This window comes from Pelodiscus sinensis, chromosome 7 (assembly GCF_052426305.1).
Source record: "Pelodiscus sinensis isolate ZL-2025 chromosome 7, ASM5242630v1, whole genome shotgun sequence".
Classification (NCBI taxonomy): domain Eukaryota; kingdom Metazoa; phylum Chordata; order Testudines; family Trionychidae; genus Pelodiscus; species Pelodiscus sinensis.
The window spans coordinates 34633640-34658846 of NC_143058.1; the positions used below are offsets into that span (position 1 = coordinate 34633640).

General features: G+C 42.0%; 1 protein-coding gene across 25 annotated transcripts in view; it reads right to left on the minus strand.

The window, feature by feature from the left end:
* The window catches only part of BAZ2B (bromodomain adjacent to zinc finger domain 2B), a 331616-nt gene that overhangs the window by 97008 nt on the left and 209401 nt on the right, over positions 1-25207 (minus strand). For all 25 annotated transcript variants that reach the window (XM_075933462.2, XM_075933455.2, XM_075933459.2 and 22 more), the window contains 3 exons: positions 8783-8993; positions 5889-5981; positions 5707-5768 (listed from right to left, as the gene is read on the minus strand). In XM_075933462.2, coding sequence (XP_075789577.1) covers positions 5707-5768; positions 5889-5981; positions 8783-8993 — 366 coding nt within the window. The remainder of the gene's footprint in view (positions 1-5706; positions 5769-5888; positions 5982-8782; positions 8994-25207) is intronic.

The following is a 25207-nucleotide window of genomic DNA, read 5'->3' on the forward strand; positions in this document are numbered from 1 at the left end:
AAGTATTAGATCTTGAATACGTTCTATTGGCTACATGGCTGGGCTTTATTGTTGGATTGAAATGGAAATCTCAAGCAAACCCACACCCCTCTTTCCATGCATAAATGAATTAAGGTACTTTTGTATTTTATTTTCTTTACTAATCAAAGAACTATCATAACTGCACAGTACAAAATAAAATACTGACCAGGATCTCCTTATACTCATAATAAAATTATCAGAAAAGAAATCCAAATGCCTAGGTTTTAACTATAAACACATGCAATATAAACTTCTTTACAAAGAGTACAGTTTTTTCTACAGATACAAATACAGAACTTAAAATAATACAAAGAACAGTAAATTTAAATATTTCCTTTTAAAACACAATGTGCAGCACATGCTATTTCAGTAGTTAATGTGTCAAGTTCACCGCTCCCTACTTTTAGCAAAATTCTCTACCACTGCAAATGGGCAAAACTCAACCCCAGTTGAGGGATAATGGTCGTCAGAGTAACCATTTTAAATTTTTGCCTTTTTACATATTTGTTCAGCACCCTCAAGTTGAGGATTGGGTGCCAAACACCTGTTTTCTTTTCTGTGAGGAAATAGTGAGAATAAAAGCCGATTCTTTGGAATTCTGGAGAGATAGGTTCTATGGCTACTAATTGGAGCAGACGGTCCACCTCATGTTGTAAGATGGTCTCGTGAGAGGGGTCCCTGAGAAGGGACAAGGTGGGTGGGTGTGGTGGGGGGAGAGAAAGGGAAGGGCTAGTGTATCCTGAAGAAATTGTTTGTATTATCCACCTAGCGTATGTAATGGCTTGCCATTGTTGTAAAAATGGTAGCAGGCGATCGTGAAAGTGTTTAACTACATTTTGGCTCTCTGGAGCACATAATGTGGTTTTCGGTCTCTCGACATCTGGTTTAAATTCTCTTATTTGGTTGGGATGGATAGCTGGGAGTGTTGTTCTGGGAACGGTGGCGTTGTTGTCTATTTCGACCACGTTGTTGGTAAGGTGGTTGATCCGGTCTTTGGTAATGATATGTAAATTGGGGGTATCTTCTTGGGTATGGTTGATAGCTATATTGCATTGTTCTTATTCCAGCTGTCTGGATTCCCAGGAAGTGTAGCGTCACCCTAGAATCTTTCATTGAGTGCAAGATTTTGTTCATTTTTGTGGAGAAGAGCTTCTCACCCTTGAAGGGCAGATCCTCAACTGATGGTTGGATTTGGCATGAAAAGGAAGAGGAATTAAACCATGTATCTATTTGCATTACCACTGCCATGGCCATTGTTCTCGTGGCCATGTCTGCTGCGTCAAGGACATGATATTGTTTGGCCTTTTGCGACTATGGCCCTAAGTTGTGCTGTTTTGTCATCAGCTATTTCTTCAATAAAAGTGTTTAATTTTATTTGCATAATTGTTGAAGTCATATTTACTAAGGAGTCCTGCATAGTTAGCTACTTTGTAGCGTAGCCGAGGCATACACCCTCTTTCCCAATGAGTCGAGCCATTTACTGTCCCTCTCAAATGGGGTGGAGAGGTTCTGTTGTTTATTTTTCTGTTGAGCAGTATCCACTATCGGGGAGTTGGGTGGTGGGCGAGTGAAGAGAAATTCAGAGCCCTTGGAAGAGACATAATACTTGTGGTTTGCCTTTTTAGAGGGTAGGTGGAATTGAGGCAGGTGTTTGCCACGAGGTCTTTGTGGGGTCGAGTAAAACTGAATTGATTGGGGAGAGCAATTTTGGTAGATGGGGTCGCTTGGAGGATATTTGTGAGCTCATGGTTGGAGTCTTGTACTTCCTCCATGGGGATATTTAGGTCAAGTGCGACTCTCTTAAAAAAGGTCTCGAAAAGAAGAAATGTCCTCAGTATTATTAGAGGATGGTGGTGCAATGGCCTCATCCATGCAAGACGGTGGGTTTGTGTGGGATAAAGCACCAGAGAGTGAGTTTGGTGACCCATGACATTCGGTATCCTTTTTCCCTCTGCCCTTTTGAGATGATTGGGTGAGAAGAGAGAGAGCTCTTATCATGTGTTTAGTCTTATGTGATCTTTTTATGCTGTTGCCACTGTGGAAGGTAAGACACTGGTGCTGGTATCCACAGGTACGGGGCCCAAGGAGCACTGGTGCTTTAGTAAGAGCAGGGTGAGCACTAACCCGTCATCCCTCTTCATTGATGGGCGGAGGGTGATTCTGAATAATCAGAGAATGGGGAATGAGGTTGTTTATCCTCACTCAGAATGGGAGAGTTCAGTGTTGAGAAGATCGCCAAGTGCCCGTGCTCCCCATAGGATACAATGGGAGTTTGTGGTGTGGGGGGCTATGTTCCTGTTGACATTAATGGCTGTGGCACCATAAAAGCAGAGCGCACAGACTGTGGAGTTGTCAAAGAACCCAGAGAGATCTTGCAGCAAGGATCATAGGAGGAATAGGAGCTGGCATGGGAATATTTAACACCACTAATCAAGTTTGTCTTGCACATAAATTAAGTCAATTAAACCATAGTTTTTTGGCACTATCCAACACTGTAAATCAAGCACTACTCACTTTGAATCAAGTTGAAGTCGATGTAACTAAATTACTCCCCACCTGGCTCAGCATACAAGAGCAGGATCACATCACCATTCTCAACGTCTTGGGAACTATGCAAAAGAACTTATCCATCGCCCTGTCTTGTATACAGGCTCAAAGTCTGTTGACTGATATCACAAAGGATATAATAAGAGATGGAATAGAGGGCAAGATTCCGGTAGAGATAAAGAAGGTGTTGTTGGAAAAATCTACTACGTTGGAGCAAACTCATCACTAATGGTGGTGAATGGTTGACTTCGTGTATCATCCTGAAGAGGAGAAGATCACAGCATTGATAATCTCCTTACATCAAGCAAATGAAGACCTAATTTATCCAATTATTCCATTAGGCCTCTATGTTCATCATTCAATTATGATGCCACTGAATGACCGAAAGTGGGTTCATGCCAGAAACGGATCTTATAAAACGGTTAACCTACAAGCATGTATCGAACAACCTGAACTGGGATACAAGTGTACGACTGGGCTGTGGGAAAATTCCCATATTTGTCTAAATATGGAGGAAGGGGTGTGTAATTACGAGCTAAGACGTCCTTCCTCTGTGCACCAAAACATTTCTGTTATCGCCCAAACAGACAAATACTGCATTTGTATCTGAAGCCTATGTCCACGGTTTTATGTTAATACCTTTTATCCAATAGAGAACTCAGGATATCCCAATCTGTGTTTATGTAAAATTAGTAGAATTAAGGGTTATGATGTGAATTTGCTATTACACGATCCATCAGTGGAAACTGTTCAAACAGATTTTAAGGTATATCGACACATAGACCCAATAAATATTGGTCCTAACTTAATGGCAATTCAACAAATTATCCATCATGAAAATCTAACTAGTCTTGTGAAAAGTTTGGTAAAAGAAGGTGACAACATGAATATTGTGGCTCAACATGCCATCAATGAAATCAGGAATGTATCAAGGGTAGTAAAAGAAAGAATTAAGTTGGTGGGAGACTTCAATGAGCTTGGATAATATTGTATCATTATTTTCCAATCCTGTATTTATTTATTTGTTACTGCAAATATGTGTGATCATTTATGTCTCTTATCACCATGTATGTTTGTACTATAAAGAGAAAATGGTGTAAAAAGGATTTCTAGTTGCTTGATTTGAGGGTTTTGATATAAGGCATGGTTGTAAGTGGTTATTGTTGTAACAGTTTGTTATGATGTCTATGAGAGATGCTGTAAATTGTTTATGTTAGTATGTTGCTGGCAATGGTTATATTCCTGATGTGCCACCTGTGAATTAACCACTGATGAGGGGAAATGTTAGAGTGGTGTTATAATGTTGATTTGTTTATTATGTTTATAATGTAATTGTTGTAAATAGGATGTGGGTAAGGTGCACACTTAAAGGAGCAGTTGCTGCCATCAGTAACTGAAAACAAAATGGAGTTTCTGGACTGACAGTTAAACTTTTCCCGCTTTGAGTGTCTGCACTCAGTACCAAAATTGCACCAGGCATGCAGATCCTTTGCACCCAGCCCGAAACTGTGCACACCACCCTACACAAGTTTACAGTTTACCTGTCAAAGGTTCTAAAAAAAAAAAAAAAAAAAAGCTCTGCACCCAGAGGGTGGTGGTGGTGGTCAGTGTTCCGGTCTGTGTCTGTGAGGACAGCACAGCGCCACAGAGGGAAAAGGCACAATGATCATTCACAACTGCGGTGGGTTCCCACACCATGCTGTGGTGAAGGCTCAGCACTGGTGATCTGGGATACACCAAGAAAAGGGGTTTGATCTCCACCTGCCATGGACCATAACATTGTCATCGTCCCGGAAACACTCCGTTGTGGTGAAGACCCAATGAGAATCATCCCAGAACTGCGAGGTTCTTGTGGTTCCCCCCTAAGGGCGAACCTGAGCCCAAAGGTAGAGGTCGCAAGCACCTGTACCACCACTGGCGACAGAGACTTTGTAACCTTAACTGTACTAGGGATCTTTCTGTCTTTCTTCTCTTCTGTTTTGGGGTGGGGGTTGGATTTGTTGGTTGTTTTTGTTCTTGTTCATGCACTTGTCAATTCAAATTCTTACAATATATTAGTGAACTTTAATCTGGACTCCAAGCATTTTTTGGGGGGAGAAATCACCGGTGATCAGATATGGTGTCAGGGGCCTCCCTTCTGGTAACCAGAGCATTTAACATCATCAATCAGATCCCTTATCCTAAATTCTAAATTAATTCAAAAGATTATGCTTGTTACTGAGACTCTGGGGTAACAGCACGTGTCTGAGGCGCCTATGTAATTTGCTAGGCGGAAATCAGTACCGTGCTCAGTACTATGATATGAGAGACAGGCTCAATGTGGCCTGTTGCCTCAGTTATTATGCTCTGTATAGTGCTGCTCGCCCGATATACCTGGACAGTCAAAATTACTAAGGCGGAGTTTTGACTCTGCCTGAGACATGCCTCTTAGGCGACTGCTGTGGCAGAGAACGAGCCCTTCTATTTTTGGGCTTAGGAGACGTGTCCCCCTGGGCTGTATGGTTCTGTGCCGAGCCAGGGTCAGAGGCAGACTGTTTGCCCTTGTCAGCTATTAACATTTTCAGGCGGAGCTCTCTGTCTTTGCATGTGTGTATCTTGAGCTTTTCCCAGTGAGGGCAGTCTCGCTATGAGGGTGAGTGTCCCAGGCAATTCACACATTTTTCGTGTCCATCTGATGCTGGCACTGAATCGCTGCAGAGTGCACAGCATTTAAAGCTGGGTGAGCCCATAACACGGCAGTGCTGAAAAGGAGCCAACTGACAAATGAAGGTTTTTTTTTTTTCCCTTTCTAATAACTCAGAACTGGGGGTAGAAGAACTTGGATTTAACTATCTAAGGGGGTAGAAGAACTTGGATTAAACTATCTAAAATTTCGTTTCAGGAGAGCTGAGGTGAAGAGCACTGCAAGATTCTATTCTGTCTGAAGCCGGGGACAGTAGAAAGGAACTGAAGGGAAGGGGACCTCGCATGTGCGATGGCTCCAGAGGAGAGGGGTGGGCGTGCATGCGCAGCCCCAACGCACTGCTAACAGAAATCACTTGAGAGGCGCTGGGACACTCCAACACTCACTGTGAATCACCCCCAGGGATGCCTCTCAAAGAAGAATACAGGTTTTTTTAATGAACACACAAAATTTACCTGCTGTTTCATTATCTTTATCTGTTCTTTTTGCTTCCGCTTTTCTTCTGCAGCCATAATAGCTACAAGCAAAACAAAAAATGTATCATCATCAGAAAATGACTGAAGAACAGTAACCTAATATCAACAATTCTAAAGCTCATCTGCAAGTATGCACAATCTCTTAAAGGTTTACCACTTACCTTGCTGTTTTTTTGCTTCTTTGGCGGCTCGAGCCTGCTCCTGTTTCTGAAGTTTTCTTAAAAGCTTTATTTGTGCTGCTTGCCTAGCTATTTCTGTAGCACAAAGAAGAAACATTAAACACATAAACATAGTATTATCTCACTTAAAAAAAATCTAATTTATGTGTTCAGACATTTTCACATAACATAAGAAAAGACAAAGAAAAAAGTGAGTTTGTCTTGCGCAATGGTTAAACCTTTATCATAAAAATGGTTAAACCTTATACCAAGATCTCTTATATAAACAAATAACCTATAAAAATAACCCACATAAGCTTCTCAAATGAACACTGATGTTTTCTGTTATCTACATACAATTATGTATAATTCTGAAAAATATTGCTTTCAATCGAGTTATATCAAAATACAAAATATTGATCCACCTCTTTCTCTCTTTATAAACTATTGCATTCAAACATCTAATCCTATTTGAACAATCCCCTCAATCCCCTGAGGAGTCAGCTAACACATACCACAAAGAACACTCTCGTAACAATAGATTTTGCCTTTCTCTCTCATGTTGATTAGAATTGTAGGGTACTTCTACACAGCATGGCTAAAGAAGAATTAAGCTACAGAACTTGAGCTATGTCAATTGTGTAGCTTAATACAAAATAACTTAATTTGGCTTTTGGCACTGCCTATGTAGCAAGAAGTCGAAGGAAGAACACTCTTTGACTTCCCTTACTCCTCGTTAAACGAGGATCACCGTGAGTCGGAGTAAGAAGTCCTACAGCTCGACAGTATTTTGAAATAAAGGCTTGTAGTGTAGACCTTCACTATGTTAACATCAGTTATCCTGAAATAATGCCGCTGTGTAGACATACCCATTACTTTTGAATAGTTACATTGATTTCAGGGAGATTATTTGTGAAATAAGATGGCAGTGAAGTGTGTTAAATTATTAGTTTGGGTCACAGACACATTTTTGTTCATTCTTATTTTCTCTTAATCTAAAAGACAAATAATTTAGATTATAAATGTATGGCTGTACTCTGTATATGAAAAAATGTAATTATAATTCAGGGTACAAGACTAGTATGTAAACTATCAGAGCTCACAGTGAGTGACGTAACAGTATGAAAATCTACTGATTAAGAAAACAGCAGAAAAAGTAGAAAAAGTTAAAATGACAATTTATGTACAGTTTATCGTGTAGCCAAAAGAAGGGGAAAAGTATATTTTAAAGGAAAATTGAAAAAAAGAATCAGATCCCTTTTCTAACATTGAAGGGTATAATACCTTGAAATACCTGAAAAATTTATGCTTTCCACCAGAAATAGGAGAGTTGGAGCATAAGGATTTAAAGATACAGTACAGAAAAAAATTGTTTTAGCAGGTACTCTATATATAGCTGGGATTTTCAAACACACTCAGGACTGGTGTATGTGTACTCATACTGAATTCAATACTTGAACTGCAGTTCATTTCAGTGGGAGAAGAGTTAGGTCAACACTAAGTGCATTTTCATATAGCCATAATAGCCTCATGGGGGACGAGGGACAAAACAAAACAAAATCTTACTTATAACTTCTTAATGTTTTGTAAAGAAAATCCTGACCTTACACAGGATATTTATGAAACAGAATATTTAAAGTCTTGGACTTCTGGAGGTTGTTCATTTAAACTCTAAAACTTTTAAAGATGGGGAGATTTTATGCAGTCAGCCATTCACTACTAAGGATGATCTGAAAGAACATGCAACTCTACCTACTTCACCATAATAACTCTATTCCAAGTAAATCTGAATAATGAGTAAATCTGGCACTCTTTTAATCTCATAAAAGAATGGTAAAGTTCCTGTCATATAGGATTATCTTTTTGGTGCAGAACAGACATTCAACAGACATTTCAATTCATTCATTTCATTTCAATTCAACAGACATTTGAGCTCGATTAAACAAACCCACAAAAGCAACAAAAAACAATGCACAAACAACTACAGCTAAAAAACCATAACCATTTTGCTACTATTTTACTACACCACATAAGAATTCAAAATAAAAGACTAACTTATTAACAGAAATTAAGCTACACTCAGAAAATTTACTCCACACATGCTCACACTTTAGAATATTCACATGTGCCAGCTCATGAAATCAAACGACTGAAATGAGAATTTCTGGAAAGGATGGTGTGTGCCACATGAGCACACATGCCAAGAGTACACATGCCTGAGTCACATGCCAAGAGCTGATTAATATACTTTTCTACACACATAACCTCTAGGAGACTGCATAGCTCTATAACATTAACCACACAGCTGAGACACATATTTAACAGTATAAGATGCAGAAAGCATTGAAGAGTGTGGATCTTGAGAGGAGATCAACATCAGAGAACTGAAGTTACAAAATTGGTAGGAAATAATTTCTCTCATACTTGGGATCACATATATAAAACACCACTCTCTCAGAAGCAATAGTAATTAGACAAAGAAATGTGCATCTAAGAAGCTATTAAGAAAATATTTTTGCAGTACCACTATGCCAAAAGCATAATATTCCTTAAATCAGTTTTGCAATATTCTACTTGTTGTTCCTTTGGGAAAAATATTTTTCATGAGGGAGGGTGAGGAGATTTTGTTACAGGGCCAGTAAATTTTCATGATGATTTTCTAAGGCATATTTAAACAATATATAACACGTTACCAAAATCTTGGTGGGTAGGTGGCGTCAGGCACCTTACAAGTATCTCTCTGCAGAATGTCTTGCAAATTCATCAAATATATAAGTGTATCCCCAATTATAAGAACTGGTATGTACTTAAGAAAAGCTCTGTATGTGATCCATGAAAAAAAAACCAACAACATAGTTACTACATTCAGATTGTGGAGAAGATAATAAATTTCTTACCTTGAGCTTGCAGCTTCCTCAACAGCTTTGCATCAGTGTTGTCTAAAAATTCAGTGCTACCAACATTTGGAGGTCGGCCTTTGCGACGCCTCATTCTTGATTCTTCTCGAGCACGCTGTCTATCTGGATTCGGTGGTCGTCCTCTACGACCTTCCATAGCTCTGATACGAGGAATGACTTCTTCTTCTTTCAGAAGACACCACTGCATGCCCTTTTAATTAACATATTTCATAGCCATTATAAAAAATTGAAAAGATAACAAAAAATGCACATCCACAGATCTGCTCATACATGCAAAAATATGTATGTCTATATATGTAAATATATTTACACAAAACATGGAAGTCAGTATTAGAATGTCAGTTGTGATATAGAGCAATTGCATAGGTATCATGGGATTTAGCAAAAGCATTTCTACACTTGACCTCTAAAATTTACAATATCTTAAAGCTTATGTACTCAGGGGAACACTATTATGTTATTGCCTATGCTCCACTACTGTATTGCTTCTATTTCTCTACTGCCTAAATAGCCCATTCCTCAACTTAGTATGTTAGGCAGAAGAACAGACTTCCCTTGGCCTGTAAAGTTCAGATTTAAGTACTGCACCTGCACTTGTCCATTCGTCTATATGATGTTTACATATAGCCTGTTAGATTTTTAATGACCATTTTTTCCCTGAAATTTACAGAATTTAAAGGAAAAAGATAAAAGCAAGAGTACTGATTTGTGTGATTTTTTACTTTTTATTTTTTGAGGGATGGATATTTCAGTTTTATAATAAAACTAAAAAACCACAAACTAATTTCTACCTTATGATTTTATTTAGTATAATTTTGTTTTCACCTATTGGGAAAAATAATTGGCCATCCAAATAAAATTAAATTAATCAAAAGTTTTCAAGTAAATATAATCTGCTCTATGACCTTAACTCAAATCTCTAGAAACTGCATAGTATACTGAAAAAGTTAAGAAGCTATAAATTCAATTTTTTAATTTCTCGTGGCACCTATCTTCATCCTACATTCCTGTTGCTATAACAACTAGAGGCTAGTTTTTCGATAGATTTCATTTAATTGACACAAGGGGAACCTCATATTGTGTGTCTTAATTAAAACAGTTGCTTGAGCTATTTAATACTACTTGATGGAGCTTGATCTATTTGAAACTGTGGCATCTCTCACTGCTTTTCAGATCTTTTTGGACTCGTAGGAAGAAATGATAGCTAAGAATATTTCTGGGAGCACGTCATTATTTACTTAATGAAAGCTTGTCAAGGACTTTGAAAATATCTGCCAAAGCAACTATGTCAGTCACATCTACTTTTTAAAAAAAAATGCAGTTGAACCACATTAATTCACAGTACTGAATCTGTGAATTAATAAGCATACAAACAATAAAATCAAGGATGATTAACCACACAATGTGCTTTGTTCATTTGTTTTGTCAATTGTTTTAATTATTTATGCTAATCTTTCATAATATACTAAGAAATGTTTCACACAACATTCTGTAAAATGAAAATGTTAATTGCATGAGATCTTCACAACTAAAAGCAGTTGCTAATGGAAGTTGCACTGATATTTTCCAAGTCTCAAACCACCATGAAATAAGATATCACAAGAATCCATACTGTACTTAGCATGCAGATCTTCCAAGAGGCATGCAGTAACTGAAATCCCACACCAGGTGCAGAATCCATCCTTGTTAAAATATGATCAAAGACTTCTCAACCCAAAGTCAGTATCTGTGCCACGTGAGCCAAAATACCACTATTTAATACATGTACGTAGTATTCTTTTTCAGGTGTCTAATATCTTAGGGATCTTCTTCTGTAGTTTATCACCAGGGATTTGGAGCAATCTGATTTAATAATTTTTGAATTGCTCTGCTCCAGCTCCATTCCGGCACCAATACTGACTGCTCCAGCTCCGCTCCAACTCAAATTAATTTTTAACTGTAAATGTTTAAAATACATAATTAATATAAATTTTTATGTATAAATTGCAAGTTAGTTTTTCATATGAAATTTTGCGGTAAAATATTCAAAATATTTTCCAAGTTTTTAATTAATATCTCAGAAACGCTTTAATATAGATATATCAATGAAATTTGGTATGTGCCGTAGTGTTAGTATGTGCTATTGCTGTTCTGCAACATTAATTGTTGGGAAGTAACAAGGCTACAAGTTACAAGGTTGAAAATAAACACATACTAATTTAACTGTCTAATCTATGCGAGTACTTACTCGCCTAACCTTGACACAAAGGTGAGAGCAGTCTGCAGTGTTGTCGGATGTCTGATACTTCTTTGATTCTTTAATAAAACATACCTCCAAAAAACTTTGTAATTTTGTATCTGTGCATTAAATCTTTATTTTGTCCAAAGTGAGAATAACTGTGACATATTACGTAAAGTGGTAAAGTAGATGTTAATATCAATTGTTATACAATCTTAAACTTTCTTGCTAAAATATCATTCATTTTGGATTGAAAATGAAACAAAAAAAACCTGAAGCAGTGGAGCAGTCGAGATTTTCTGTGCTCCAGCTCCGGGAAAAAACCTGCAGCTCCACTGCCCCGCACTCCAGCTCTGGGCTCTGCTCCAAAGCCCTGTTTATCACAGACTAGTTGTGTTTTTGAGCCACATAAACAAGATTGAATATTGTCTCTCTTTACTGTCCATAACCAACTGCAACCTAGCCAAATTCTTATATGCTTATTTATGATGACCGAGGACAAAATGCAGAACAAGTTTTAGAAACAAAGAAAAACATCAATCATGATTCTTGGCTAAACTGGTGTTTGCTCTTCTTTTGTACTGGTTTCCAACAAAAGACATCCCAAACTGAGGGAACTAAATTCAAATACATGAACCCTTGAAAAATATTTCATTATCAAAACTAAGAAAATTCACATGGATTCTACCTTTCCATGTAACATTTGATTCTACGAGCAGGACTTTTCCATTGGTGTAAATCAAGAAAGCACTATAACTAAAGGAATGTGGATTTATACCAGATGACATTTAGCTCCTGCATCTAATTTTATCTAGTTTTTGAGAATACAGATCATGAAATATTTGCAGGATTTGACATTGTTTTAGAATTAGAGTCTAAATAAAGTATCTCTTTCTGATCTTCTTGCGGGATTGTAGAAAGCTGAATGAGTAAGCACAGACTGGGAAAAGTTGGCAGAAGTCTCGTTGTAAATGTCTCTCATTTTGAAGTTGTTGAATTCTGGAAGCTATGGCTTAACCTAAAACAGTAATCTGGATATTCCATTTTGACTCTCATATAGTTTAGTACTAATTTTCAGTGGCATCTTCAAAATTATATGCCTAGTCTCCACTAAGATTTCACATCTAGATAGCTAAATCAATGTAAAAAACACACTTTTTTTTTGAAGTGGAGACTTAGCTATAGCCATGTTAGAACAGCCTCGTGACAACTCTAACTTATGTTGGCTAGTAATGGATTTTTAGGGCTGGTACACAGTTGAGGATTGCTGAAGTGAAAATCATTCTATGCCATCACTTCTATCAGTCTTGACACTGCCAAGGACCAGAGTTCCTGGTTCCCAGTCTTTCATTCAGACTACTAGTCAGCATATATGTATCTATACACATACATCTGGGTTTTTTTCTTTTAAACAGTCACAGTAAAAGACCCTTTCTTGATAGTGGATAAAAGTAATCTGAATGGTATCACCAAAGTACATATTGCACAGCTGTAACACAACGGAAGGGGTTTTAGGAATAGGTAAAGAGGTTACTTTCATTTACAGAAACAAAAGTTCTTCAAGATGTGCTATCTGTATGTGTATTTCACAGCTGGGGAGTATATGTGCACATGCTGGAAAATTTTTCTTGTCAGCAGTATCCCTAAAGTAGTGTATTCACATTCTACAAGGGCATAAACTATAAGAATCCATGATTTCATGATATGGAAGTAGCAGACATAGCAGGTAGGTAGTGGAATACATATACAGACTACACATCTCACAAGAATGGTCATACTGGGTCATTCCAATGGTCCATTTAGTTTGGTTTCCTGCCTTCTGACAGTGGCTAAGTGCCAGATGCTTGACAGGAAATGATTCATCAAGTGATCATGTGTCGTCCAGGACCAGCTTCTGGGAGACCATCCCCTTATTATCCAGACAAGATACCTGAATTCTCAAAGAACATCAGATAAAGGTATGTAACCTTTTTCTTTAGAGTGCTCATCTGTATGTATATTTGTGACTCGCAAGCAATTTCCCTTCAGTCAGATTCAGTAAAAGACATCAGAGTATGGACTGCAACTCAGATCACCTGAATCTTGCATGCTCCCTAGCAGCTTTGCATCAACATACAGAGTTTTGTGAATACGTGAACAGATGACCAAGCCACTGCTTACAGAGAGATTCCAAAGGGAGGTGGACTGAGCTCTGAGGAGTAGGCTCATGGCTCTGTCAGATGGATATTCTGGTGCTAGTTGATAACATGTTCCGAGACACGAGGCAATCCAGTTTAATATCCTCCAGGTAGATATGGCCTATCCTTTGATTTTCTTCGCTATGCCAGGATCAGCCTGGGAGACTTCTGTAATAATGCTATCCTATGTAATTATAATAATATGGCTCTGCATGTGTCCAATGTGTGCAACCTCTATTTGGTTCTCCTGGAGTGAGGCTTTGGGAAACAGGTACCTCAACACCTTAGATCCCGAAATGCACAGGAAGCAGCTGGTGACACAATTAGAGAGATAAGAGGACTGAATGGAAACTTTCCTATTACTAATCAGAACCTATGAGGAAATACTGCAAGCAGGATCTCTCCACTAGTGTTAACAGCAATCACCCATGCTGTCAAGTAGGGAGACCTCAGACTCAGTTGCAAAATCACGTCCCTATTTCTAGAAGGCCAAGAATCAGAGGAAGAATGATCCATGGGGCTATGGAGGTCTCAGAACAATGCTGGTCTCAGCCAGGCTAGGGCTATAAAGATTACGCTGCCCTTCTCCAGCCAGATCTTCTAAAATACTCTGAGAAGGTGAGGAATGCATATAAGAGAGCCCCTGTCTATGGGAGAAAAAGACATCTGAAAAAAATCCAGGATTGCAGCCTTCCCAACAAGCAGAAAGGTGACAATTGTTCTCTCTTGTTGCAAAATGATCCATGTACAAGACCCCACCCTAATGCTGAAACATACTCCGGAGGACCTTCAGAAACATCAGTCACTTGTGATCAACGCAGAAAGGATTGGTAAAGTCACCCTTCTTAGGTAGGTAGTCACCATCCCTACACTAGAGATGTTAAGGACTAGTCAACTATCCAACTGACTAGTTGACTCCCCCCTCCCCCATTGCCTCTGTCAGAAAGAGGCAGCTGGAGAGGTGAGGCTGGGGGAGGAGAAAGGGTACTTCAAAGGGGCAGCGCTGCACAGCTGAACCCGGGATCAGCTGTGCAGTGCTGCCCCTTTGAAACGCCGCTGGGGACTTGTACATTTCAAAGCTGCTATGCCGCGTGCAGCTGGAGTCAGCGGGACTTCCTGCTAGCTCTGGGCAGCACACAGAATTCCGCAATCCTTGAATTGTAAATCTTCAGCTGTTTGTAATTCCTTCTAAGGCCAGCCACAAAGCAGTTCATCATGTTCATTGTAATCACTGACCTGGAGGCTACGTCTAACACGTTGAAAACCATGTGAAAGGTAGTCCAGGCTATTAAACATACTTCTGCAAGAACAATTTGGAAATCAACCTTGTAATTTTTCAGCAGCCTCTCAGTAAAGTTCTTCAAAGCACACCTGTTGACAAGGTCCTATTTTGCCAGGACTGCTGGACAGTCTCAAGGTGAAGTAAGTTTTCTGATTCAGCAGGTAGAGGTGCTTTATCTCCTTATCTTGAGGCACTGATTTCTGTCAGCCTTAGCAGGTTCTCTCGTTGGCTGCTGTTACCACCAGTGATCCTTCTACTGGATATGAATAGATCTGTTCATATCTGCTATCCAAGACTTGGTACAATTTGCCTGCTAGTTTTGATTTCAAACCCAAAGACATCAACATCTGCCACGAGGTTTTAGCAAGTTCTATTAGCCCTTTATAGTTCAGGAATGCAATGTGTTTGTATCAAAGAGTATAAAATATTGAGAAATTTGTGTGGCATGTCTCGCATCTCCAAAGCTGGCAGCACTCACCTCATGATGTCCTGGAACACAGTGTAAGACCTCGGGGTTAGTATCCAGTTGTACTGGTGACACTGCATTGCCCAGAGACAATGACATTTTCCTAGTACCACTTGCCCTTCATCCCAAAGTGCTCCGCACTGAGGCTACTGGTTGGCCTTGAGGGTGTAGTAGGTCTGGCTCTAGCCTCAGGTGAACGGGACACAATCTGACCTGGCAGATTTAGGAAGTATGGTAATCCCAAGTTGTCCAGCTGCTCTCCACTCCAAAATTAAAAGGCATGGGAGGCCCACAGTGCCTAGAACTGGTGATCCTCATACTACATCATACCAGTACTGTGCTCTCCTCTTAGTCACTGGTGCACACCTTTTGATTCCTTGGAAGACACCAAGATAGCGGAGTTGAGAGATCAGGCGGGGGATACCTGTTAGATGCGTTGAGTCAGAAGTCAAGACAGCAGACACCTAAAAAAGGTTGTGCTCATTCCATGAGTGCAAAGGGAACATGTCTGGTTTCTACAAACACTGAGGCCACTGGGTCCAGGAATTTGGAAGACATCAGAAAGACAATTACCATTTTCTCTAACCAGTGTTGAAAGGTGTTGCTTGTATCCATTCTAGGGATGTAAAATCCCAATTAATCAGTTAACCAGTTAAACATTAGGTTAACCTAATGCTTAGTCAGTTAACCAATTAAGCAAGATATCTTTCACATTCCTAGTCCATTTGTAGATGTGTGCGCTTGCCACATATACTGGTTCCAGAAGATTTTTCCTTAGCAGTACGCATAGGGTAGCCAGCTCAGGTCCACCTTGGAGTGCGGGAAGTTGAATAGGTATAAGCAACACATTTCAAAAAAGATCCTTAAGCTTGAGAGTATTCATGTGGAGATAAGCTAAGGCTGAGAAAGCTATCAACCTAAAAAAGACTGCTGGCACACCATTGGTGAAGCAGGAGGAGATGGCTGTGTTTCAGGGTGGACACTGACAGCTGGTTACTTCTGGCAACACTCCACCCCCTTCTTCCAACCCTCCCACCATGATTATGGAAAACCATTATGTGGCAGTACAGGAAATAAGTAATCTCCTCCTAAGGCAGAAGAGGAGAAGCCATGTACCCCCCAAGGCTGGGAGGTCTGAGGCCACCACTGTGAAGAGGAAACACAGGGTAGTAGTGTTGGGGGCTCTCTTCTGAGTGGGACAGAGACACCCATCTGTCACCCTGACATGGCATCTTGGGAGGTATGCTGCCTGCCAGGGGCCTGAATCCAAGACATTACAAAGAGACTGTCAAGGATTATCCAGCCCTCTAACTACTACCCCATGCTACTCATCCACGTGGGCACAAATGATGCTGCAAAGTGACACTACAGGGCTCGGAATACGGGTGAAGGAGTTTGGCGCACAGTCCTTCCTGTAAAAGGTAGGGGCCCAGGCAGAGACAGGTGCATCGTGAAAGTGAATGCCTGGCTGCGAAGATGATGTAACCAGGAGGGCTTTTGATTTCCTTGACCATGGGATGCAGTTACAAGAAGGACTGCTAAGCAAAGATGGGGACTGCTAAGCAGGGATGGGGTTTGCAGCCTGACTGAACACTGCTCTGAAAGTCTCCAATCTGTGGCACAGGGACAAGCCTGACACCAACAGTGGAGCACCCACAGGGACATCGCTCGAAGAAGGAGAAAGTACTTGGATGCAGACTGGCTAACCTAGTGATGAAGGCTTTAAACAAGGTTTGATAGGGTCTGGTAACAAAAGCCCACAGATCAGTGAAAAACATGGAGACCTGGGAGATGAATCAGAAATGGGAAGGAGCATGTGCTATAATAGCAGAGATAAAGAAGGGACAAGGCAGAACTGGGGGCAGAATCAAATCAGTATTTTAGATGCTTGTATACAAATGCAAGAAGTATGAGGAATAAGCAGGAAGAATTTAAATTTTTAGTAAATAAGCACAACTATGACATGTTTTGTATCACAGAGACTTGGGATAATATACAAAATTGAAATATTGATCTAGAAGAATACAGCTTGCTCAGGAAGGATAGGCAGGGGAAAAAAGGGAAGGAGGTTATATTAAAAATCTATATACTTGGCAGATTGAGATGGACACAGAAGACAGACTTGTTGAGGGTCTCTGGGTTAGGTTAAAAGGGGTAAAAAAAAGGGTGATATCATGCTAGGGGTCTACTATAGACCACCTACCCAGGCAGAAGAGGTGAATGAGGCTTTTTTAAAACAACTAACAAAATCATCCAAAGAGCAGGATTTGGTGGTGATGGGAGACTTCCACAATCCAGACATATGTTGGGAAACTAACAGGGAACATAGCACAGCACAGATTATCCAACAAGTTCTTGGACTGCATTGGAGACAGTTTTTTATTTCAGAAGGTTGAGAAAGCTACTGGGAGGCGGAACCGGTTCTAGATTTCATTTTAAGAAATAGAGAGGAACTGGTTGAAAATTTGCAAGTGAAAGGCAGCTTGGGTAAAGTGATCATAAAATCAGAATTCAAGATTCTAAGGAATGGTAGAAAAAAGAACAGAAAAATAAAGACAATGGATTTCAGGAAGGCAAACTTTAGTAAATCCAGGACACGTTTACACTACAGGACAAAGTTGAATTAAGATACGTAACTTCAGCTATGTCAATTGCATACCTAAAGTTGAAATAGTTTAATTCAGCTTTTGGCGATGTCTACACAGCAGGAAATAAAAGGAAGTGCAATCTTCCTTCGACTTCCCTTACTCCTCACGAAATGAGGGTTACAGGAGTGGGAGTAAGAAGGCCTCATCTTGACATTATTTTGAAATAATGGCTTGCTGTGTAGATGTGCACGACGTTATTTCGAAATAATGTCAGTTATTCCAAAATACCCATGCTGTGTAGACATAACCTCAGAGAGCTGGTAGGTAAGGTCCCATGGGAAGCAAAACTAAGAGGAAAAACAACTGAAGAAAGTCACTTTTTCAAAGGGACATTATTAATGGCCCAAAATCAAACGATTCCACTGCATAGGAATGATAGAAAGTATGGCAAGAAACCACCTTGGCTTAACTAGGAGATATGACATGATCTAAAAATCAAAGAGGAGTCATATAAAAAGGGAAAACTAGATCAAATTACAAAGGATGAATAACGCAACTATATAGGGGAAAATAACACAAGTATATAGGGGCAAGATTAGAAGGCGAAGGCACAAAACAAGCTCAATGTAGCTAGAGACATAAAGGATAGTAAGAAAACATTCTACAAATATATTAGAAGCAAGAGGAAGACCAAAGACATAGTAATCCCACTGCTCAGTGAAGAGGGAAAAACAATAACAGGAAACAGTATCCCACTTAATTCTTGCCAGCAAGTTAAGGAAGCATGAACTGGATAAATGGACTGGTAAAGTGAATAGAAAACTGGCTAGATTGTCGGGTTCAAGGGGTAGTGATCAATGGCTTGATGCTAAGCGGAGTGCCCCAACGATTGGTTCTAGGGCCAGTTTTGTTCAACATCTTTATTAATTACCTGGATGAGGGAATGGATTGCACCATCAGCAAATTACCAGTGACACCAACCTAGGGAGAGAGGTAGATACACTGGAGGGTATGCTTAGGGTCCAGAGTGACCTAGACAAATTGGAGGATTGGGCCAAAAGATATCTGATAAGCTTGAACAAGGACAAGTGTAGAGTCCTGCACTTGGGACGGAAGAATCCCAAGCACTGCTACAGGCTGGGGACTGACTGGCTAAGCAGGAATTTGGCAGAAAAGGACCTGGGGGTTACAGTGGATGAGAAGCTGGATGTGAGTCAACAGTGTGCTCTTGTAGCCAAGTGTTAATGGCATATTAGGGTTCATTAAGAGGAGCATTGGCAGCAGATCTAGAGTAGTGATAATATTATTCCCCTTTATTTGGCATTGGTGAGGTCACATCTGGAAAATTGTGTTCAGTTCTGGGCCCCCCACTACTGAAAGGATGCGGACACATTGGAGAGGGTTCAACTGAAGGCAACCAAAATGATTAGGGGGCTGGAGCACATGACCTATGAGGAGAGGCTCAGGGATTTCGGCTTTTTTAGACTGTAGAAGAGGAGGAGTGAGGGGGGATTTGATAGCAGCCTTTAACTACCTGAAGGGAGGTTCCAAAGAGGATGGAGAGAGGCTGTTCTCAGTAGCGACAGATGGCAGAATGAGAAGCAATGGTCTCAAGTTGCAGGGGGGTTTCGTCCAGCTTTGGACAGGGGGCAGGACTCGATGACCTCCTCAGGTCTCTTCCAGATCTATGATTCTATGAAACTTGGAAATGACAGAGGTGCTTAATGACAAGGAAGTTACTCAACTTGTCAGTAACAATGGTTCTTCAAGATGTGTGTCCCTGTGAGTGCTCCATTGTTGGTGTTGGGCTCATCCTGGTACCACAAATCAGATATTTTTCTAGCAGTATCTGGCTGGGCCACATACGCGCATCACAATGTGTGTGCCATTCGCACCTTTGCAGTCTGCACGTGCGGCACACCTGCCCTCAGTTTCTTCATGTATGCCCCATCTGACAAAGATGACCCAAAGAAGCGGAGAGGACGGGTGGGTCATGGAGTACCCAGGGGGACATACATCTCAAAGAACTGTCATTACTGCAGAAAGTGAGTAACTTCCTTTTCTTCTTTGAGTGATGTCCCTGTGGGTGCTCCACTGTTGGTGAAAACATAGCGGTACCCAAAGTTGGTAGGTGGGCTTGGATTAGTTCTTGCGAGCAGTCGAAAGGACTTCGCTGACAACAGGTGAAGGTTGTGCCTGTCCCTGTGGAAATTGTATAATATCTCATGAGGGCATGATTAGATGACCAAGTGGCTGCACACCAAATGTCCTTAAGAGGGACCCCTTTAAGGAATGCCATTGAGGCAGCTACAGCTCATGTCAAGTGAGCTCTGGAAGGTGCACAGAAAGGTTTGCCTTGGAGGGAGTAGCACTGGATAAAACAATGTAATCAACCTGGAAATGCACGGAGGTGACAGAGGTGCTCTGCAAGAGCATTAGGCAAGTGAAACAAAGTGTGTGATTTGTGCAAGCATCACATGCTGTCTATATAGAATGACAGATCCTGCGTATATTGAGACTGTGTAGAATGTCCTCCTCATGGGAAGCATGAGGTTTTGGGGAGAAAGCCGGTAGGATGATGGGGTCATTAATATGTAATTGAAACAAACTTTAATCACCAAGAAAGAGTAGGGTTGAATTATTACTTTGTCCTTGTGAAATACAGTATAGGGTGAAGAAGCTGTGAAAGCAGCAATTTTGTTAACCCGCCTTGCAGATGTGATTGCTATTAAAAAATACCGTCTTTGTTGCTAACAGAGATAGAGAGCATTTGGCCAGGGGCTCGAATAGTGGTCTAGTTAGAGTGTTGAGCCCGAGCCCCAAATCCAACATAGGAGGCTATAGGCCTATGTGAGGGATTGAGATTATTCAGCCTTGTAAGGAACCTTTTGGAAATAGGGTGAGCAAAGTCCAAAACCTCATTGACCGGGCGACAGGGGGGGCTAAGTGGAATGCTGACAGCCTTTATTTCAAATTAACTTCAATAGGGTCTTCATATGCAAACCACTTTTTCAAATTTAATTCGAAATAGCGGAGCACTTATTTCGAATTTGGTAAACCTCATTCTACGAGGAGTAACACCAAATTCGAAATAGCTAATTCGAATTAAGTGCTATCTAGACACAATTCGAAATAGGGGGCTTCCAGCCCTTCCCAGTTTCCCCTGGTAGCCATTCTGGGCCAAACCAGGAAAACTCCTCTTCTCTCTCCCAGCCCCAGGACCCTTAAAGGGGTTAGAGTCTGGCCACTGGGCAAGTGCGAGAGCCAGGCCTGCCAGCAGCTGCAGCCCCTCACCCAGTGGCCACACATTGGCAGCCAGTGGCAGCCAGCTGTCCCCCGCCCAGCACCCAGGGGCCAGCCAGGGGCCATAGATGGCATGCGCTCGCCTGGACTGATGTGGAGATCATGGACCTCATTGAGGTGTGGGGGGAGGCCCCCAATGTCCATGATCTCCGCACCAGTCAGAGAAATGCAACCATCTATGGCTGCATAGCGGCCACCATGGCCTGCAAGGAACACAGGCACACCCAGGAGCAGGTGCGCCTGAAAGTAAAGGAGCTCAGGCAGGCGTACGCCAGGGCCACCAGGGGCAGCGCTGCAGCAGGGGCTGCCACCTGCCCCTACTTCCCCACCCTCGACCGAATCCTGGGGAACGGGGCAGTCTGTGCCAGTCCGGGGGACAATGAGCAAGGAGCTGAGGGCCCTGACCCGGGCATAGAAGAGTGGCCACCACCAGCTGTCCCAGCACCGGAGTCGGCAGGGTCGTCCGGGGAGGCCATTGTCCCCTACTCGGGGGGAGGAGGCGGGGGAGACCAGGGACCATGCGTGTGGGCCATGCCTCCCATGGATCACACAGTCACCTGTGCACATGCGGGCACGTGCCGTGCCACCCTTGGGCAGGTGGCTCCAGCTGCGTGGCACACAAGAGCCATGGCCCGATAGCCACATGTGTGTGTGAAGAGACTCGACACACTACCGACCTCGGGGCGGGACACAGCAGGACGCCCTCCCTTCACACGCCCCCTCTACGCAGGGGCAGGGGATATCTCCCCCCGCCCCGGCCGCACTATACACAGCATAGGGGCATGAGTGCAGTCTCAGGGCAGGTCCCACTCCCGGGCAGAGTTGGACATGCCGACCATGGCCTCTGTGCAAGCACATTGGCTCTGACGGTGCAGGGCACGGTCGCCCTCATCTCGCGGGGGGGGGCGGGCTGGGCATCATCCACGGTGTCCCCAGAGAGAACTGACCATTTTTCTTCTTTCTCTACAGCCACACCAGCTGCTCATGCAGATGCACCACTCCGCCAGGGACATGCCCCTGCACCCGTGGCCTCAGCAGGACCAACACCATGCGGCAGGGGTACCAAGAGCAGCACCTGCAGGCCCTGCGAGCCCAGACCCGGATCATGGAGCAGCGGGCACAGGACGACCGGGAGTTCCAGCGGGAGCTGCTTGCCCAAGGTCATGCCATCTGTCACCATCTGCAGGTCCTGGTGCAGAATGTGCTGCCCCGTGCCGGTCCTGCGCCTGCTGCACCCCAGCTACTGTTCCTCCTCCCACTCCTGCCCCCCCTCCCGCCTCTTCCTCCTCAACCTCCACACCCTCCTCCTCAGCCTCCGCATCCTCCTCCCCATTCTCCCTGGGATGCCGAAGCCCCCTCCCCCGCAGTGCTGGGAGGCAGTGGCCCGGTGAGACCCCTCACCCCTGAAGTGCTGAGCTTCCCCTCCCCCTTCTTCCCCTTGCTTCCCCCTCCCACCTCCAAGTTTTCCCCCTCCCCTCTCCCACACTTTCTCCTCCCCTGTTCCACTGCCCTTCCCAATCTCCCCAGAGTTTCATCCCCACCCCCAGTTCCCTCCCCCAGTTTTGTTAAACAAACAGAGTTTGTATTTGAGACAAAAGTGCATTTTATTTGTTATCAGGAAGGGGGGCTAGGGAAGGGCCCCCTGCATCCTGACAGTCCCTAGATGGCAGCCTGCAGACAGTGCAGCCAGGCTGCTGGCAACGTGTCCACAAGACGCAGCACAGTCCCCAGGGGCAGGTCTGGTTCCATGTTGCAGAGTGCTGTGGTGTCCTGAGTGAGGGCAAGCAGAGCACTCCGAGACACAAATGCTTTGCTGTCCTTCAGTGAGGTAGACCAGCAAGCAGAGAAACCTGAGAACTGTCTGTCCGGGATGGGGAGTAGGGTCCCTTTAAGCACAGACTTCGGACAGCCTGAGGCAGCAGCCTCACTCACTAAGTCCAACACTGATGCCCTGCTGGCACTGGTTCCGGCCAGCCTTACCTTCAATTCAGGGTCCACTCAATGTGGACGCACTATTTCAAATTAGAAAAATGCTATTTCAACTTAGTTTTTGTGTATAACTGCGTTATTTCAAATTAGCTTATTTCAAATTAACTAATTTGAAATAAGTTAATTCAAAATAGCGCTGTAGTAGACATATCCTTAGAGAAGAACCTGACAGGCCTTGTTGTTTCAGGTGCATGATATAGTCAAGGATTACATGGAGAGGAGCATCAGAAGGTCGAATGTTGTTGTTCCTACACCAGAGTGGGAAGCGCTTCCACTTATAAAAGGTATGTACTGCAAGTGGTATATCTCCTAATCTGGAGAAGAATGGCCTTTAATTGCTGGGAACATCTTTTCTCTGCTTCTGAGAATCAGATAGGAACCAGGCCATCAGATGCAGAGTTTCTGAATGGGGATGGAGAAGGGTGCCTCCATTCTGAGATAGGAGGTCTGGGGGAGTTGGAAGAGGGTAAGGAGGTTGAAGAGACATTTGAGAAAGGGAAACCAGGTCTGTCTGGCCCATGCTGGGGCTATGAGGATGACATGGGCCCTGTCCGGGCTGGGGTAGTCATGTGACTGACAGCCCTCTATGTCCCACCTCATCAGTCACCTCTTCCCTCTATGTCAGACAAGGTAACTTCAGACAGTTTTGAAGCCAATTTCAAAAAACTTTGTCCCTCTGTGGCTTACATGCTGGAATCTGGGATTGCAGTCCAACCTCATTGCTTGCTCCATGACAGAAGCTTCAGACATGCTTTCCTTGAATGCTAGGTCCACTTCAAGGAGGACCTGCAAATTTCACAGCACTCCAAGACATGCTCCTCACCAGACAGAAACAGATGTCTCATGTGTTCATCATTCAGAAACAACTGTGTTGCAGGATTGGCAATTCTTGAAGTCCAGGAAATTGCCGTGCTTGGGTGTAGTGTCCCACAACACCTGCAACCTTGGGGGTGGCTTCCATGTACACTCACTGGACTAAAAAGTCACAACACTAACTACCCAAAGCAGAGAGAGATTTGAAGAGAGTTGCTCTGACATATAACATGATGAGCAATAGAAAGAGAACTGAGGAATGTTAAAGCAGCTCTGCTTTTTATACCCTTGCGGAATACACATGGAGGGGAAGATCCTATGTGTCACCTCCCTCTATATACTACCAACTAGCCAATTCATGAGATGTCTACTCACCAACTGTGGAGTATGAATCGAAAACTAGCACTCAAAAGAAGAAAAAAGTTCACCTAGCCCAACAAGTTTACATTTTAAAAACAAATCTTCATCCCATTTTTTGCTCTTCTCCCTCCTTTCTCCAGAGAAAAACATATGGCATTTTTAATTCCTTAATTATGGCAAGGCAGAGATTTTACAGGTAATGATGAATGATGGTTACTATCCTCAATACTACATTTTTCAGTTACTTATCTCACTAACTTATTCCATATATCTATCATATCTTCATGAAGTAGCATGGCTCAAGTCCCTGATAATCTTAAACTAGAAAACTATAAGTTACGTGCACCCTTTTTTACAAAATGGGTACCAGTCTAAAAATGTACTGTAAATGAGAACTATATTAGTTCCTTTCATAATATAGAAATCCTTTATTATGAACCTCAAATAATCTTCATTTTCAATTAGGAAAACATATCTGATTGAGCTTACTGAAACTTGAAGATGATTACCATGCTTTCAAATTCTCTCAAGTTTATTTACTGAAAAGCATTAAGAAATGCCATTATCAGTGCAATAAGAAAATCTAGGTGGATTTCAACTTGGAAGATTTTACCATTTCTGAATTTTACAGAACAGTTACCTGAAGTCATCATTTATTCCAAATTCATTTTTGATATGGTGTTTCTGGCTTTTATTGAAAAATGACTAAGCCTAAAAATATCTCCAAATCACCACGTAAAACTAAAATGACTATTGATATCAAGAAATAGTTCTGAAAATACATCATACTGATGTCACTGGCAAGAGTTCTGTTCATGTCTAGAGGGGCAGCATCAAAACCATAAATAGTTTTCCGGGCATTTTTTTCCATCTTTCAATATGAATTTTGCAATGCTCACAAGCAGATGAGACTGATAAAATAACCTGGATTATGATATGCCACCGAACTCAAGGAAAGGCAGAGAGAAGAAAGGGAAAAGAAGCCAAGTACCATACAAAGTGGAGACAATGGAATCAGTGGGGAAAAAACTAAATGATTAGCAAATTTTTGGAATAAAAATCTAGTTTTTGATCCCACAAATGAGACAGACTCAGTATTGGTATCAGTATTACAACAGAACACAACATATCAATAAAATATGCATAGATACCATTTTCATTAAGTACTAGTTTATTTTTTTATTTGACTTAGTGTAAATGGTATCAGA